This window comes from Arachis hypogaea, chromosome 14, assembly GCF_003086295.3.
Source record: "Arachis hypogaea cultivar Tifrunner chromosome 14, arahy.Tifrunner.gnm2.J5K5, whole genome shotgun sequence".
NCBI classification, from domain to species: domain Eukaryota; kingdom Viridiplantae; phylum Streptophyta; class Magnoliopsida; order Fabales; family Fabaceae; genus Arachis; species Arachis hypogaea.
This window is the reverse complement of record NC_092049.1, coordinates 119,536,898-119,554,403: the sequence shown is the minus strand read 5'-3', so window position 1 is coordinate 119,554,403 and position 17,506 is coordinate 119,536,898. Positions and strand designations below refer to the sequence as shown.

At 33.6% G+C, this 17,506-nt stretch overlaps 1 protein-coding gene across 1 annotated transcript; it reads left to right on the top strand.

The window, feature by feature from the left end:
* Positions 1 to 1,214: 1,214 nt before the first annotated feature.
* On the top strand, positions 1,215 to 2,216 carry LOC112743029 (probable purine permease 4). Its single transcript, XM_025792259.1, has one exon. The coding sequence runs from the start codon at positions 1,215 to 1,217 to the stop codon at positions 2,214 to 2,216; it is 1,002 nt and encodes a 333-aa protein (XP_025648044.1).
* The last annotated feature ends 15,290 nt before the right edge of the window (positions 2,217 to 17,506 follow it).

Below are 17,506 nucleotides of genomic sequence, written 5' to 3'. Positions count from 1 at the left end.
AATAGAGTTATCAGTGTAATTATTTTTTAGTGAGAGTACATAAAGAGTACATAGTATATAAGGTGTAATAACTCAATAAATATTTTTAAAGAGGATTTTTTATTCTCTTCAACAATGAGAATAACTCATTTTTCTCCCTCTCTTAATCCCTTCTAGTTCATCAAACCATCAACATCACAGCTTGAATAGCTTAGGACATGAGATTTTCTTCCATACAAAAAACATTAAATTTAAATATGTAACTCTACAATCATTTTATCTTATTAATTATTAATTAAAAATGGCTTATTAGTATAACTAGCTGATGTATTTTTTTTACGGTGAATCGAAAAAGATTTAACCTAATACGTATGTCTAGTAAAAAGTCTTATTAACATTTAAAAATAGATTTTAAAAATATTACAAAAATATCTATTAAAATTTATTTAAAAATTCAATCTACTTAATATTCCCAAATTTAAAATATATCTTTAATATACAATATATTTTTTTAGTTTTTTACGATATCTTCCGTTCAATTAGTGGTAAACCAACGATTTAAAATCTGTTTAAGAATTTATTTTTAACTAATAAATTATTACATATATAAGATATAATTTAAACTTTTAATATTTACTTAATTAAACAAACGAGTAAAACTAATATTCGACCGACTTAACTTTTTAAATATACACATTAACTAAACACGTATAGTAAATACTAAATAGTAATTTACTATTTGGACGTCAATCAGGAATTTACGAAACGAAGTTAGGAAGAAAAAGGGTAGGTTTGGTTTGGTACCCTCATTGCGCCAACCAACGTGGTGTCATTATCATTTGCTATTTTGTTTCCTTTTATTTTCACTAGTCTAACATCTCATATTTAGGCATGCTCTCAAAATATTAGTAAGACCGATAAACTGGTTAATATATCATAAAATTGGTGGAACCCACTTTTATTTCAAGTATGCCTAAATGTGAGTTGTCAAACTTGTGCTCATACAAGAATTTTTCAATGGAAACACATCCTATTCAAATATGACTTTGAGTAAACTCACTATGGGACGTGTTCAGAGGCGTTGACATCCAACTACTTAATTCTCTGTCTCTTTAGACATAACTTCTTCTATATACACATCAGTTTTTCACTTATTTCTCTTTCTCTTTAGACATAACTTCTTCTATATACACATCAATTTTTTGTTTCTGTTTATCAAATTCCTCTTCTCTTTCATGGAGAATACTACGTCACAAGAGCCAGTGGTTCCAACGAACAAAAACGACGAAATCAACATTGAAGAAGAAGACAAAAACTACGAAATCAACATTGAAGAAGAAGAAGCAGAATCATCAGAAATGGACAACAAGGAAAGACAAGAAGAACTGCATGCAACAGATCAAAAATTTACCAAAAACAAGAGATACATGCTGGTTCTGAGTTACTTTCTTCTTGTTGTGGGTTCGGTCTCTTCAACCAAACTTTCAAAATATTATTTCACCCACAAAAGTGCAAGCGAATGGCTTTCAACCTGGCTTTTGTGTTTGGGTTTTCCCCTTTTACTTATCCCCATTTTCCTCCCAAATTCTATACTCAAATCCACCATCCGAAAATCTTTTACTGATTTCAATAGAAAGATTATAACTTTATTGATCTTCCTTGGAATCATACTCGAAATCAATAATGTTATTTTCTCATATGCTGCTTTATATCTTCCAGTTTCAACCTCATCACTTCTTCTTTCTTCCCAACTTGGTTTTAATCTTGTTCTCTCTGTCATCATGGGGAAGAAAAAGATAACCTTTTGGAATCTCACCACCGTGATTTTCATCACGTTGAGCTACATTCTTCTCGCATTGAATTCCAGTAGAGAAAGACCGAAAAATCTAACGGAGAGGGAGTACTTCATCGGATTCTTTTGTACCATTAGCGGATGTTTGTTGTATGCTTTGTACCTTGCCGTTGTGGAGAACATCAACAAGAAGGTTGATTGCTACGAGATGGTGATGGAGATGCAGATGGTCATGGAGGTGACGGCGACGGCGTTGGACACCGTGGGAATGGTGTTCCTAGACGGATTCTGGGATTTGAAGAAAGAAGCCAAATTGGTGTTTGACAAAGAAGAAAGGATTTACTGGGTTTTGATCGGGGCAACCACTGGGTCCTTTCTTGCTAATGTTTCCAAGTTTGAATTTTTAGATTTACACAATTCTAGCTTGCGGGAGGGTGTTACCTAAATTATTTTTTTTATCAATAATAGACTTATCAGTGTAATTATTTTTTAGTGAGAGTACATAAAGAGTACATAGTATATAAGGTGTAATAACTCAACAAATATTTTTAAAGAGGATTTTTCATTCTCTTCAACAATGAGAATAACTCATTTTTCTCCCTCTCTTAATCCCTTCTAGTTCATCAAACCATCAACATCACAGCTTGAATAGCTTAGGACATGAGATTTTCTTCCATACGAAAAATATTAAATTTAAATAGGTATCTCTACAATCATTTTATCTTATTAATTATTAATTAAAAATGGTTGATTAGTATAACTAACTGATGTATTGTTTTTTTACGGTGAGTCGTAAAAGATTTAACCTAATACGTATGCCTAGTAAAAAGTCTTATTAACATTTAAAAATAGATTTTAAAAATATTACAAAAAATATCTATTAAAATTAATTAAAAAATTCAATCTACTTAATATTCCCAAATTTAAAATATATCTTTAATATACAATATAATTATTTTTTTAGTTTTTTACGATATCTTCCGTCTAATTAGTGGTAAACCAACGATTTAAAATCTGTTTAAGAATTTATTTTTAATTAATAAATTATTACATATATAAGATATAATTTAAACTTTTAATATTTACTTAATTAAACAAACGAGTAAAACTAATATTCGACCAATTTAACTTGTTAAATATACACATTAACTAAACACGTATAGTAAATACTAAATAGTAATTAACTATTTAGACGTCAATGAGGAATTTACGAAACGAAGTTAGAAAGAAAAAGGGTGGGTTTGGTTTGGTACCTTCATTGCACCAACCAACGTGGTGTCATTATCATTTGCTATTTTACTTTCTTTTATTTTCACTAGTCTAACATCTCATATTTAGGCATGCTCTCAAAATATTGGTAGGACCGATAAACCGGTTAGTGCATGTTTGGGCGCCATTATTTTGTTAAAAAAAGATCTTTTTTCAATGAAAAAAGATCTTTTTTTATTTTTTAACGTGTTTGAAAAATTTCTAGTAGTAAAAGTAAAAGCACTAGTAAAATCAAAAAAAGATCTTTTTTGAGAAGCTGTAATTTACATCTTTTTTTAAAAGATCTTTTTTCCTTAAAAAAAAAGATGTTTTTCATGTAATAAATAAACAAAAAAGTACTTTTATATTATTATACCCAAACATAATTGATTGATAAAAAGACCTTTTTACATGAGATATCCAAACATAAAATTACTTTTACTTCTCTATAAGATCTTTTAAAAAAAGATAACTCGAAAAAAGATCTTTTTTTAAAAGCTCACCCAAACATGTCCTTAATATATCATAAAATTGGTGGAATCCACTTTTATTTCAAGTATGCCTAAATGTGAGTTGTCAAACTTGTGCTCATACAAGAATTTCTCAATGGAAACACATCCTATTCAAATATGACTTTGAGTAAACTCACTATGGGACGTGTTCAGTGAGGTGTTGACATCTAACCACTTAATTCTCTGTCTCTTTAGACATAACTTCTTCTACATACACATCAGTTTTTCACTTATTTCTCTGTCTCTTTAGACATAACTTCTTCTACATACACATCAGTTTTTTGTTTCTGTTTATCAAATCCCTCTTCTCTTTCATGGAGAATACTACGTCACAAGAGCCAGTGGTTCCAACAAACAAAAACGACGAAATCAACATTGAAGAAGAAGACAAAACTACGAAATCAACATTGAAAAAGAAGAAGAAGCAGAATCATCAGAAATGGGTAACAAGGAAAGACAAGAAGAACTGCATGCAACAGATCAAAAATTTACCAGAAACAAGAGGTACATGCTGGTTGAGTTACTTTCTTCTTGTTGTGGGTTCGGTCTCTTCAACCATACTTTCAAAATATTATTTCACCCACAAAGGGGCAAGCGAATGACTTTCAACCTGGCTTCAATGTTCGGATTTTCCCCTCTTACTTATCCCCATTTTTTTCCCATATTCTATACTCAAATCCACCATCCAAAAATCTTTTACTGATTTCAATAGAAAGATTCTAACTTTATTGATCTTCCTTGAAATCATACTCGAAATCAATAATGTTATTTTTTCATATGCCACTTCATATCTTCCAGTTTCAACCTCATCACTTCTTCTTTCTTCCCAACTAGTTCATTTGAAAATTAGATAGTGTAAGTGTGATGTTTTGCTAAAAAAAGGTTATTATTGTCTATTAAAAGTATTAAACAAATTAATAAATTTATATTTTTATTATAAAAAATAAATTAATACTTCATTTTTGAAGGCCACTTCCTCGCTTGCACAAATTGTCTCATCTCTTTATAAATTCTTCAGTTGCACAAATTGCTTCTTCTCTTTCTAAAATGGCTTTCGATAATAATGAGATGCGCTAATTTTAATTCTTTAGTGAATTTTTTTTGTTATATTTCTGGGTTAGAGAAAAGAAAAAATTGTGAAAAATTGTGTAGGAGGCTTATGGTTAATTTTAGGGTTGAACATGATTTTGTTAATTCAAAATTTAAATCTGTTTTTTGGTTAACCAAAAGTTTATAATTATATATTATGTCAAATTAAAATATAAGCCCGTGAATCGCACAGGTTTAGCACTAGTTTATTTGAAAAGTAGGGAGTGTAAGTAGTATTTTTCTAAAAAAAGGGTTATTATTATCTATTAAAAGTATTAAAACAAATTAGTAAATTTATATTTTTATTATAAAAATAATTAATCTCATTTTTTAACATTTGGAAGACATTGTTTTAGCTCTCTCTATTAATACTTCATTTTCGAATGTCACTTCTTCGCTTGCACTAATTGCCTCATCTCTTTGTAAATTTTTCTGTTGCACGAATTGTCTCTTCTTTTTGTAAAATGTTTTTCGATAATAATGAGATGCACTAATTTTAATTCTTTAATTAAAAATTTTTTTTGTTGTATTACGGGGTTAGAAAAAAGAAAAAATGGTTAAAAATTGTGTAGGAGATTTATGGTTGATTTTAGGGTTGTACATAATTTGGTTAATTCAAAAATCAAATCTATTTTTTGGTTAACCAAAAGTTTATAATTATTATGTCAAATTAAAATGTAAGCCCATAAATCACACGAGTTTAGCATTAATTCATTTGAAAAATAAGGAATGTAAGTGTGGTGTTTTTCTAAAAAAAAGTTATTGTTATCTATTAAAAGCATTAAACAAATTAATAAATTTGTATTTTTATTATAAAAAAATAATTAATCTCATTTTTTAACCGTTGGAAGATATTGTTTTAGCTATCTCTATTAATACTTCATTTTCAAAGGCCACTTTCTCACTTTCACCAATTGTCTTATTTTTTTGTAAATTCTTATGTTGCAAAAATGGCCTCTTCTCTTTGTAAAATGGCTTTCGATAATAATGAGATGCGTTAATTTTAATTTTTTAGTGAAAATTTTTTTGTTATATTACGGAGTTAGAGAAAAAATGGTTAAAAATTGTGTAGGAAGCTTATGGTTGATTTTAGAGTTGTACATAATTTGGTTAATTCAAAAATCAAATATGATTTTAGTTAACCAAAAATTTAATTTTAGTTAATTAACCAAATTAATTTTATATGATGAAATTAATTATTAACCGGTTATAAATTTTAAAAATTGGTTTTTAACCGGTTATAAAATAAAAATTAGCTTTGAAAAAAATTGGGTTTTTGAAAAATAAAATCAGTTTTTGGACAAAAAATCGGTTTTTGGACCAAAAAATTGATTTTTCTAAATAAACTATTTTTTAATTGAATTTTTAATATAAAAAATTAAAATTAAAATTTTTTAAAATTTGGTTTTGGTTAACTGATTAAAAATCAGTTTTTTTAAATTTGGTTTTAGTTAACTAATTTTAAAAAATATAGATATCATTTTTAAAATTATTTTATTAAATTGGTTAACCAAAATATGGTTATAATTTTTTAACAGATTGACCACATTTTAGTTTTTTTAATTTACACCCCACCCGAAAGCTATTTTGGAACAATGTATAATTTTGATATTGAAAACCAAAATTATCATTCACAACTCAATAATTAGGGGTACTCTATTTCTATTCAGATCTGAAATAAAATTGAACTTTTAATATGACTAATTGGCAAACCTGAACTATTATCGATGGTGACTCTTTTTGAACCAGCATATTCAGTCTTTTTTCCAAAATTGTGAGCATCGTAGTCATGTAGTGCGTGGCTCCTGAATCTAGAAACCAATCTGAATCTTGCAATGTTGTTTGAGTAGCAAATTCAGCATAATCTAAACCAAGGTATTTATGTATGACAAATTTGTGCTAAGGTTGTACGAATGTGACGAAACTTCAACTCTTCCATTATCATAGCCATCATACCTGTACCAATAATTGAGAGTTGTGTGCCCAAATTTCTTGTAAACTTGGCATTGCTACGGTTTAGCCATCATAAGGGAATAAAGTGTGCATTTAAACACAACATTAGTGAAACATTACGAGTAATTGGAAGATATATAAAATGTATCTTAAGCCTGATATTAAAAAATTGATTTAAACATAACATATATGTTTTATTTTATTTAAAAAAAAAAGAAATGTATAAATAAAGATGCAAAATAAATGTAAATCATAGAGAGAAATCTTAATGAGGCCATAGAGTTACTTTCTGCGGCACATGGGCATTCATTTCCATATATAGCCACCATTATTGAGCCTTCTTTTGTACGGGTGGCAACGGGGTGGGTAGGGGTGGATTTTTATCATGGTTCTGAAAATCGGATCGGACCGGCCGGTTCAACCGGAATAACCAGGAACCGGTGGCCTAATCGGTCCGGGTGACGGAGAAAATTGCCTAGCAAAAACCGGTGAAAAAACTGATCGAACCGACGGTTAACCGGCAAACCGGAAGAACCGTTCGGTTTTTTGGCGGTTTAGTGATTTGCAGCTTCAATGCCAAAACGACGTCGTTTTGGCTTAAAAAAAAAAAAAGAAGAAAAGGCAAACGCGTAGCGCCGAAACCTAACCCACTACCACTAACCCTAATCTCAATCTGAGCTCAGCTCCCCTTTCCCCTAACCTAATCTGCGCCAGCCTCCATTCACCCAGCAAGGCCACCATTCGCCACCGACAACCATCGACAGCAGCCGCGACCACCACCGGCCGAGCCCGCCTCCTCGTCGCCGAACGTCACTTAGCCCGCCCCTCATTCGCCACCCACAACCATCGATAGCAGCCGCGACCACCACCGGCCGAGCCCGCCTCCTCGTCGCCGAACGTCACCTAGCCCGACCCTCATTCGCCACCCACAACCATCCACAGCAGCCGCGACCACCACCGGCCGAGCCCGCGTCCTTCTGAATTCGGCAAGACTCTGTTCTATGCTCCTTCTTGATTTTGGATTTTGATTTTCTGAGGTTCTGTGAGCTCGCCTGTTCTATGCTGCCTTCTTGATTTATGATTTTGATTTTCATCATTGCTGTTGTTGATTTTGAATAATGAATATGTTTTGCTGCTTCTGTTTGTTGCTTAATGATGAAAATTTTTTGCTGCTTCTGGATATGCTTGCTGTTTCATTATATTCATGGTTTTCTGAATCATTGCTGTTGTTGATTTTGAATATGTTTTCCTGTTTCATTATATTCAGAATGATGAAAATTTTTTGCTGCTTCTGAATATGCTTGCTGTTTCATTATATTCAGAATGATGAAAATTTTTTGCTGCTTCTGAATATGCTTGCTGTTTCATTATATTCATGGTTTTCTGAATCATTGCTGTTGTTGATTTTGAATATGTTTTGCTGCTTCTGTTTGTTGCTTAATGATGAAAATTTTTTGCTGCTTCTGAATATGCTTGCTGCTTCATTCGATTTCTCTGTTTTTCTCTCTAGATCTGTTTCCTCTGATTCAATTTTGTGTATATATGTATACATTTTTGTGTAAATTGTGTTGTTTTGAATTTGATTTGTTTTGTTTGAATGGTGCAGTACTGAAATTGATCTGGTTTTGAAACTTTAATTAAAATAAAAAAAAGAAACTGATGATCCTCTTCTGAGCTCACTGTCACCACCGTCATTCCTCCCTCGCCGTGTCTCCAGTAAGTCGCTGCTTCTTTAGTTTTGATTTCTAAGATTCTGGCTTCTGAGTTGATTTTTTGTACTAGATTCTGATTTGTGATTGTGTTCTGAGTTGGGTTGTTCCTTAATGTGAGTCTGAATTTAATTTGAATTGTTTCACTTAGTTTTTCTGTTTCTGGATTTGGAGGTTGAGTTGTCTGTAACTCTGTATTCTGAGTTTTTGTTGTTGACAAGCATTGAATTTGTTGAATCTAGTTAGGGTTTGGTTAGTTATAAGAGGCTTGTTGCACAATAAGAAATTTCATCAATGTGTTATTCAATTGAATTGTATATTGGCAGCCCAAAAAGGGATAATTGAATTGTATAAGAGAATTGATGTTGAATAATTAGCCTTGGCTTGACAATGTTGCCTGCAAGATCTTTAATTTTTTGCAGCTTGAGTGGAAATTCTGCCTCAGTTAGTTGTTTTAAAGTTATCAATAAATTTAACTCAATCTGAATATTATTAATGAACTTTTCATCTTTAATTTTTTTTATATCTTAAATTCTATTAAAATTTTTTTACTTAAAAATTCATGAATTTTAATGAATTTAAATATATAAAATTATATATTAAATTTTTAATAATTTTATCTAATATTTAATTAAACCGGTTGAACCCCGATTGAACCCCGGTCGAACCACTGAACCAGTGAACCAGTCGCCTCACCGGTTCATTGACCGGTCCGGTTCTCGCAACCTTGATTTTTACTCTATTCGATCCCGCCCCACCGTACAATAATTCGCATAAAACTCGCTCCGTTTCAATTCGCAAGTAGTAAAACGTTGAATCCTAACCTGCTCCTGCGGATACCCGCCCCGCCCCTATAATTATTAAAATTTAATAAATAAAATTAAATTTCAAAATTTATATAATTATCATCACATACATAACATAAATTAAAGTAAAAACTTAAATATGATACAATATTATTAATCATTTACTAATTATTTTACATATATTATACATATTATATATTAAAATTATATATATTATATATATAGCGGGGCGGATAGGGACGAGTATTACCTAAACTCGACTCCATCATGCCCCTCCCAAGAATCCGTCCCGCTAAAACTCGCCCCGGTGCGGGGCGGGTAATTACCCGCTCCAAACAGGTAGGGACAGGATGGGTACCCGCGAATTCGGGTGGTATTGCCATTCCTATTCTTTTGGATCATCAATTTCTTAATAATTTAATTACTTCTCTTTATCCTTTGTTAAGATCATTATTAGGGATGTCTAGATGTCACTATTAAGCATGATAAAACTATATAATATAGTCTTATTAATTTAGTCATAAGCATACACACAATTATATATGTATTCATTTTGTTCTTCCCTTTCCTTCTATAGGGGTCGGGCTGAGATATTAAACACTAAATACCATTAACTTTGCTAATACCATGCATTCATAACCTCATTCTAATCATTTGCTTTCCACTTTCTATCAACTTATATACTTCTTTTGCAACAAAATGTACATACATGTTCAAATTCAGTTGTTGGTTACTTTTTATATATGGTAAAGTATATTTTTTGTCTCTAAAATTTGACAAAAGTTTTAAAAATATCCTTAAGTTTTATTTTGTTTCAATTTTGTCCCAACATTTTCGATTTACATCAAATATATCCCTAACGGTAGTTTTTCAAAAAAATTAAGACCGATTCAATAATAATTTCATAAGAATAACCCATCGACGCAAATAAATCAAGCATATTTTCATGCATTATTGTTAGATTTGTTTTAAATTTTTTGAAAATTTAGCCGTCAAGGATATATTTGATGCAAATCAAAAACTTTTGGGACAAAATTGAAACAAAATAAAATATAGGAATATTTTTGAAACTTTTATAAAATTTTAAAGATAAAAAATATACTTTACCTTTTTATATATGATACTACATAGTTGAGTATCAAGTTTTACAACAATCAGTAATTCACTATTATATTATATTTCATAAATAAACAAAATAATAGGACTAATTAATATGTCACCTCAATTTCATGACAGATTATAGTATATATATGTACAAAAAATATATATGTATTAATATAATCTAATTAATTAACTAGTTAATTCCAGGAAATATTATTGTAGTTTCGCAAACTTGAATTTAATTAATATAATAATATGTATGGCATGCAAGTTAAATTATATATAGATTTAATTTTTCTGTTGATTTTTATAATTTTAACGAATTTTTAATTAGGTCTTTATATTTTTTTTAATTGAATTCTTATATCATATAAAATTTTGTAATTTAGTTTCTGCGTCACAAAAACATTGGCATCACCTTAATATTCTATTAAACCAAATAGAATATTCATTCAAGTATTAAATGTATTCATTTTATTTAATAGAATATTCAATTTCATTAGTTTCAGTATTTTTGTTATGATAGAAATTTAATTATAAAATTTAATATAATATAAAAATTTAATTAAAAAAATATATAAAAATTTAATTAAAAATTTAATAAAATTATAGGAATCAACAAACTAATTAAAGCTTATATATACTAGCCATGTTAGTGCATGTATGCCTCAATTTGACATCACTTGCTCGTCACTAGTTAAGAGTATCTAAAACCATTAAATCTTTAGTCATAATTGATGGTAACATCAAGCCATGGATTTATATATTAGTAACTATAGAGAAGGAGAGTGTAAATTCATTGGGAGTTGATAAACTTGTATTAAAGTATGATAAACCAAGATGGTAATTTATTACAAGGATGGCAGTTTATATAGGTGTGATCAGTTATAATAAGGGAGAGTTTGAATTCTTGGTTGAGCCTCAATGTACTGAAAAGGTCTATGACACGTTAGATTTAGATTAATATTAAAAAAGGAAGAGTTCAAGTTGGACAGAATTAATTAAACAATAGAGAGCTTAACTGTTGTTGTGTAGAAAATTGGAAAAAAAAAAAAGTCGAGAACAGGATTGGTTCCATTTTTTTGGAATTGAAACAACAATGCTATGAGTCGTGGTGGGTTATGAGAAGGAAATATTTATACAAGATTTTAAAGAATACTGTGTTTTTTTTTTTTTTGGTCAGTTAAAAATGTTGTTTATGTTTCTAATTTTTTTTTCTTGAAATGGTTTGTCACACTATATCTAACAAAAAAAAAAACGAAATTGAGATGAAAAAACAGTTCAAAAAAGATAAAAAGAAATCACATTAGAGAACTATGTATTACTCTTATAAGCTTGACATTCAAATTCAGCACTGTTAATTTAACTTCTCCAAGAGTGGAGCCTCACGCTCTCCAAAAGTGGAGATACACTGCTTCGACAAGCGGAGCTCTGATCATAATTTATTCTCAACTCTAGTTCGGATACAAATTTAAAGACAATCACAAATAACTGAGAGAGACAAAACAAAAGAAGGGAATCAACTCAACTAGGCAAGTCATGGAAGATACAGAAAATTCAGGCATGGAAGGGGATGTTCTAGAACTGCAGGAATCTCCAGCTCAACATGGAGATAATACAGATCAGAAACTAGTTGGTCGGGTTTTGACGGAAAAGGTGCTAAATACGGTCACAGTGCGCAAAACAATTCTCAACATGTGGGGAGATCAGCAGGGTCTGGTGATCATCAATGTAGGACCAAACTCCTTTATCTTGAACTTCAAAAGTCCGGAGGAAGCTAGAAGAGCGTATGATGGTAGACCATGGAGAATTGAAGGGCATATGCTGAGTCTGCAATGGTGGAGCTCAAACCTGTCCATTGATGAGGTAAACTACAATCAGCTTCCTATTTGGGTCCAAATACATGGGTTACCTTATGATAAAATCAATATAAAAAATGATGAGAAAATAGGAGCAATAGTAGGGAGAGTGATAGGTGCTGAGGATCCTTTTGTTGAAGGAAACATGCTTAGATCCTTTTTGAGGGTGAGAGTGGAGATAAACGTTCAAATGGCTCTGAAAACGGGTTTCTGGTTCAAAAGAAATGATGGAAGTCACTCATGGGTTGAATTTAAATATGAAAAACTGTATGATTATTGTTATAAGTGTGGGAGAATTGGGCATGACAAAAGAGCATGTATGGAGGAGCTAGTGAGGTCATTAGTAAACCCAGAAATGCCTAGATATGGACCTGAACTCACAACTCTGGGGCTGAAGTCGATAGAAAATGAGGCAAGAAAGGCAGGAATCAGGAGGAGAAAGGAGGAACAAAATAATTGGGTAGAGGAGTTGTGGGAGGCGCATGAAAGAAGCTGGCAGGGGAGAGAGTGGCTGAAAAGACAATCACAGAAGGACAGAGGGGAGTCAAGTCTAGGAGGTGTGAGAAGCTCTTAAACTAGTGCCTCTGCCAAATCTTGGGATAGATTAGTAAATCCACATGAACAAATGGGAGAGAGACAAGTGGCAATACAAGAAGTGCAAGATCAAGATGAAGGGGCTGATGATGAAGGAATGAACGGTGAGAAGTACAACTCTATCTTCAAGGTAGATGATGGGACAGCAAACCACAAAGAAGGAAAAAAGAAGAAGGTCATCCCATAAAATCAGCAAGCCAGTGAGTCAGTAGCAATGGGAAGCGTAAATGAGGTCAGGGGATTAGATAAAGTAGGGGAGAAAGGGGAGGACAGCAGCAAAAATCCTAAGAAGAATATAGAGAAAGGTGGGCCAAGCATGAGAAGAATAGACAGTACAAAAAGAGGGGCATGGGCTTTCATAAACCAAAGGCCCAATAGAAACAGACAACAAATTAAAAGTGGGCCAACTGAAGAAGAAAGGAACCTCACTATTGGACAAATATTGAAGGAGTTCAAAAAAAATATGGCTGAAGAAAAAAGGAAGAAAAACAAAGAAAGAGAAGCTGAAGAAGGGCCCCAAAACAGAAATAACATGGACATTGATGGACAAATCAGACAGTACAAACCAAAAGAACAAGAGTCAAAACAAAAGAGCAAGCAACTAGTCACAGAGAGCGATGGAGGCTTCTATTATGTTGAACTAGCAGAAGAAGAAGAGAAAATAGAGCAGAAAAATGGCAAAGCAATTGTAGTGGCCAGAGAATACGAAACAGAACTTGTTCAAAGAATGGAGAAAAAGTTGAAGCTTAAAAGAAGAAAGGAAGAGGACCAACAGGAGCAGATTGAAAATTTTCTGAAAGAAGAAGAGAAAGCTATGTAGATGTGGGGGACCAACAAGAAGAACAAATGGAGCAGATGCCTAATTGAAGGAAGAGCGCATGAGGAAGAGTCAAAGATTAGAGAAGACTTAGAAGACTCAATGGCTGAGGAGGCGGGCCTACACAAGCCCCCAACTCAACCATGAGTATTATAAGTTGGAACTGCCGCAGGGTAGCGGCCCCTGCGACAGTTTCTGAACTGCACAGCATGTGCAAACAACTAAAGCCTGCAATAGTATTTCTTATGGAGACTAGAGCTAGAGAAAGTACTATTAAGAAGCTGAAAAGAAGGTTACATTTTGAGAATGTATTTCACATAGAACCCCGGGGACTGTCTGGAGGGCTATGCCTTTTGTGGAATGAAATATATAATATTGATATTTATTTCTGGTGTGATAATCATATAAAAGCCTGTATTGATGACAAAAAAGGGAAGAGATGGGAATGCAACTTCATATATGGAAACCCATGTCCCGGAAGAAGAAAAGAGCAATGGAGAGCAATCACAGCGAATAATGACAACAAGGGGGAACCACAACTATTCATAGGAGATTTCAACGATATTTTGAGCCAAGAGGAGAAAATTGGTCTACATCCAAAGCCACAAAGCCAGGTAAGAGAATTCAGGCAGTTTGTAGATATGAATTATCTTATGGACTTAGACATAAACGGAGGAAGATTCACGTGGTTCAGCAACCCAAGGAATGGATTTATCACCAGGGAGAGGATAGCTAGGGCGCTAGTCAAATGGGAATGGAAACTCCTGTACCAGCAGGCATCACTCAAAGCTCTGCCGGCTATTAGTTCTGACCATTGCCCATTAGTTTTGGACATAAATCAGATTCAAAGAACAGAGAGGAGTTTTAAATTCGAGGCTTTTTGGACCGATCATGACGAGTGCGAGAATACAGTAAGAAAGGGATGGGATAAAGAAGACGTCCATGGATGCGTTTGGAAAGGAATTACAAGGAGAATGGAAAATTGTAAAGAGGAGCTTAAAAATTGGAGCAAGAGGACATTTAAACGAGCAGACAAAGAAATCAACAAGTTGAAAGAGGAATTAAAGAAGCTACAAGAGTCGAAATTAACACAAGATAAGCAGGAGAAAATGCTGCAAATAAAGGAGAATATAGCTACTTTATGGAAACAGGAAGAAAAATTTTGGGGACAAAGAGCCAGGTTGAAGTGGTTGAAATGGGGAGACAAGAACACATCTTTTTTCCATGCCACAACCATTCAAAGAAGGGGAAGAAATCGAATTGATAAGCTTAAAAACGAGGCGGGCCTATGGATAGAGGATAGAAAAGAAATTATGAATCACATCGAGGAACGATTTGACGCGTTATTTACTTCCAACAACAAAAGAAATTGTGAATCAACCTTAAGCAAAATTTCAGTGAGAGTCACGGAAGACATGAATAGGGAGCTGATCTCAGAAGTCACAGAAGAGGAGATTAGAAAATCAGTCTTCAGCATAGGGAGCCTCAAGGCTCCAGGGCTAGATGGTCTGAATGGACTGTTCTACCAAAAACACTGGGAGATAATTAAGAAGGAGGTATGTGCAGTAGTAAGAGAATTCTTTCGAAATGGGTACTTGCCGGAAGAGATTAGTGAAACCATAGTAGTCTTAATTCCAAAGGTCAAGAATCCGGAAGAACTTAATCACTTAAGACCAATCAGCTGCTGTAATTTCATTTACAAAATTATAACCAGAGTCATAGTGTTAAGGCTGAAAGGGCTCCTCGAGGATATAGTGTCCCCAACCCAAAGTGCTTTTGTGGGAGGAAGGCTCATACAAGATAATATAGTAATTGTCCAAGAAGTTTATCATAGCCTAAACAAGAAAGGAAGAGAGGGATCACAGAATATAGCAATCAAGTTAGATATGAACAAGGCATATGATAGGTTAGAATGGGATTTCCTTGAAAATGTGCTCATGAGACTCAGGTTCACCGAAAAATGGGTTGAATTGGTGATGAAATGTGTCCGAAGTGCAAGTTATAGGGTGAAGGTCAACGGAGAGTTATCTAAGAGGATCAAGCCTCAGGGGGGTCTTCGACAAAGGGATCCATTATCCCCCTACCTTTTCAGTTTAGCAGCTGAGGTATTCACGATTCTAATGTAGGAGGCTCAAGCGAAAGGCTATATATCAGGCCTAAAGATAGCCCCAACAGCCCCGGTTCTTACTCATTTGTTGTTCGCAAACGATTGCATTATATTCGCGAAAGCAAAGGAGGAGGAGATATTTCAGATTATCACCGTGCTAAATGAATACACAGAGGCATCCAGACAAAGGATCAACTTGAACAAGTCAGGCATCACTTTTGGAAGCCAGGTCTCGATACAAACGAGAGTAGACATTGAAGAGATTTTAGGAATGACAACATGGGACACACCAGAAAAATACCTGGGGTTACCAGCCATATGGGGAAGATCTCATAACAAAGCTCTAGTATGGATTGAAGAAAAAATCATGAATAAACTAGAGGGATGGAAAGAAAGGTTGCTGAATCAAGCAGGCAAAGAAACACTGATAAAGTCTGTAATTCAAGCAATGCCATCATACGCCATGAATGTCATAAAGTTTCCCAAAAGCTTTTGCAGGAGAATTTGTACGAAGGTTGCAAGATTTTGGTGGGTAGCAGCGGGAAAAGAACGGGGCATCCATTGGAAAAAGTGGGACAGCATTACCGATAGCAAAAGCGAGGGGGGTTGGGGTTCAAAGACCTCAATAAACAAAATACGGCCTACCTTGCTAAACAAGCATGGAGAGCATTGAAGAATCCAGATGCAATCTGGGTACAAGTTTTGAAATCGATATATTTTCCGGATGGCAACTTTTGGACAGCGACACGTAAAAAGGGTGCATGATGGGTCTGGAGAAGCATCTTGCATGGAAGAGAGTTATTAAAGGAAAGAGCAAAGTGGAGCATTGGAGATGGTTCCAAAGTAAACATATGGAAAGACAATTGGATCACCGGGAGGAACAAGCCTCTTAATGCAAACAGCACAGATGAATCGAAAGTAAAGGATCTCATTGTGAATGGGGAAGGGTGGAATAAAAGAATGATCGAGTGCATGTTTTCCCAGAAAATTTGCAAAGAGATTCTCAGCACCCCTGTTAGTGTAATGAACAAAGAGGGCCACTTGTATTGGCCATTGAAGGAGGATGGAAATTATTCAATAAGAACATGATATTATGCTGCAAAAAGAGTTGGGCAGAACATGAAATATAAAAATTCATCAACGAGTGAAGATAAAAGGCAGATATGGAAGGAGGTATGGAGAATGGAAGTCCCACAGAAGATCAGAATGTTCTTATGGAAAGCATGTCATGATATACTACCAGTAGGTTCTAACTTACATAAAAGAAAGATGGCACCTGATCCAGTTTGTCAAATATGCCTAAAAAATTTAGAGACAGTAGAACATGCATTACTGCTATGCGATTGGGCTAGGGCAACATGGTTCGGAGCGGAATGTCAATGGACTCCAACAGTTAAGACAGTCAGTTCAATTGGAAACTGGATAGTGGAATGCATAAGAAAGGTGAGAGCAGGAGGTGGAGAGGACCAGGAGAAGAGAATTAGCAAGTTAGGATTTCTCATGTGGGAGATACGGAAAACAAGGAACAGTAAGTTGTTTCAATAAGAGGAAGTAAACCCTAGTTAGACAATTAGCAGGGCAAAAGCACTAGAGGCAACATACTGGAAACTAGCAGAAAAATAGCAGTCACAGAAAACAGAAGCCAATAGGAGCAAAACTAACCTGGTGAAATAGAGACTCCCCCTAAGAGCTGGTTGAAAGCAAATGTTGATGCAACCTTCAGAAAGGATACTGGAACAGGTGCGATAGCTGCGGTTATCAGAGACAGTAAAGGAAGGATTATTTTAGGTTTCTCAGGAAAGATTCAAGCTAAATCAAGTACTATGGCAGAAGCCCATGCAATAAGGCAAGCATTAATTATAGTGAACAATCTAAAAATGGGCAGAACTCTAATAGAATCTGACAACTTAAAGCTCGTTCAAGCAATCAAATCCAAGACA

Excerpts from the sequence above, each read along its gene's own strand:
- LOC112743029 (XM_025792259.1), top strand. The coding sequence starts at position 1,215 with ATGGAGAATACTACGTCACAAGAGCCAGTGGTTCCAACGAACAAAAAC.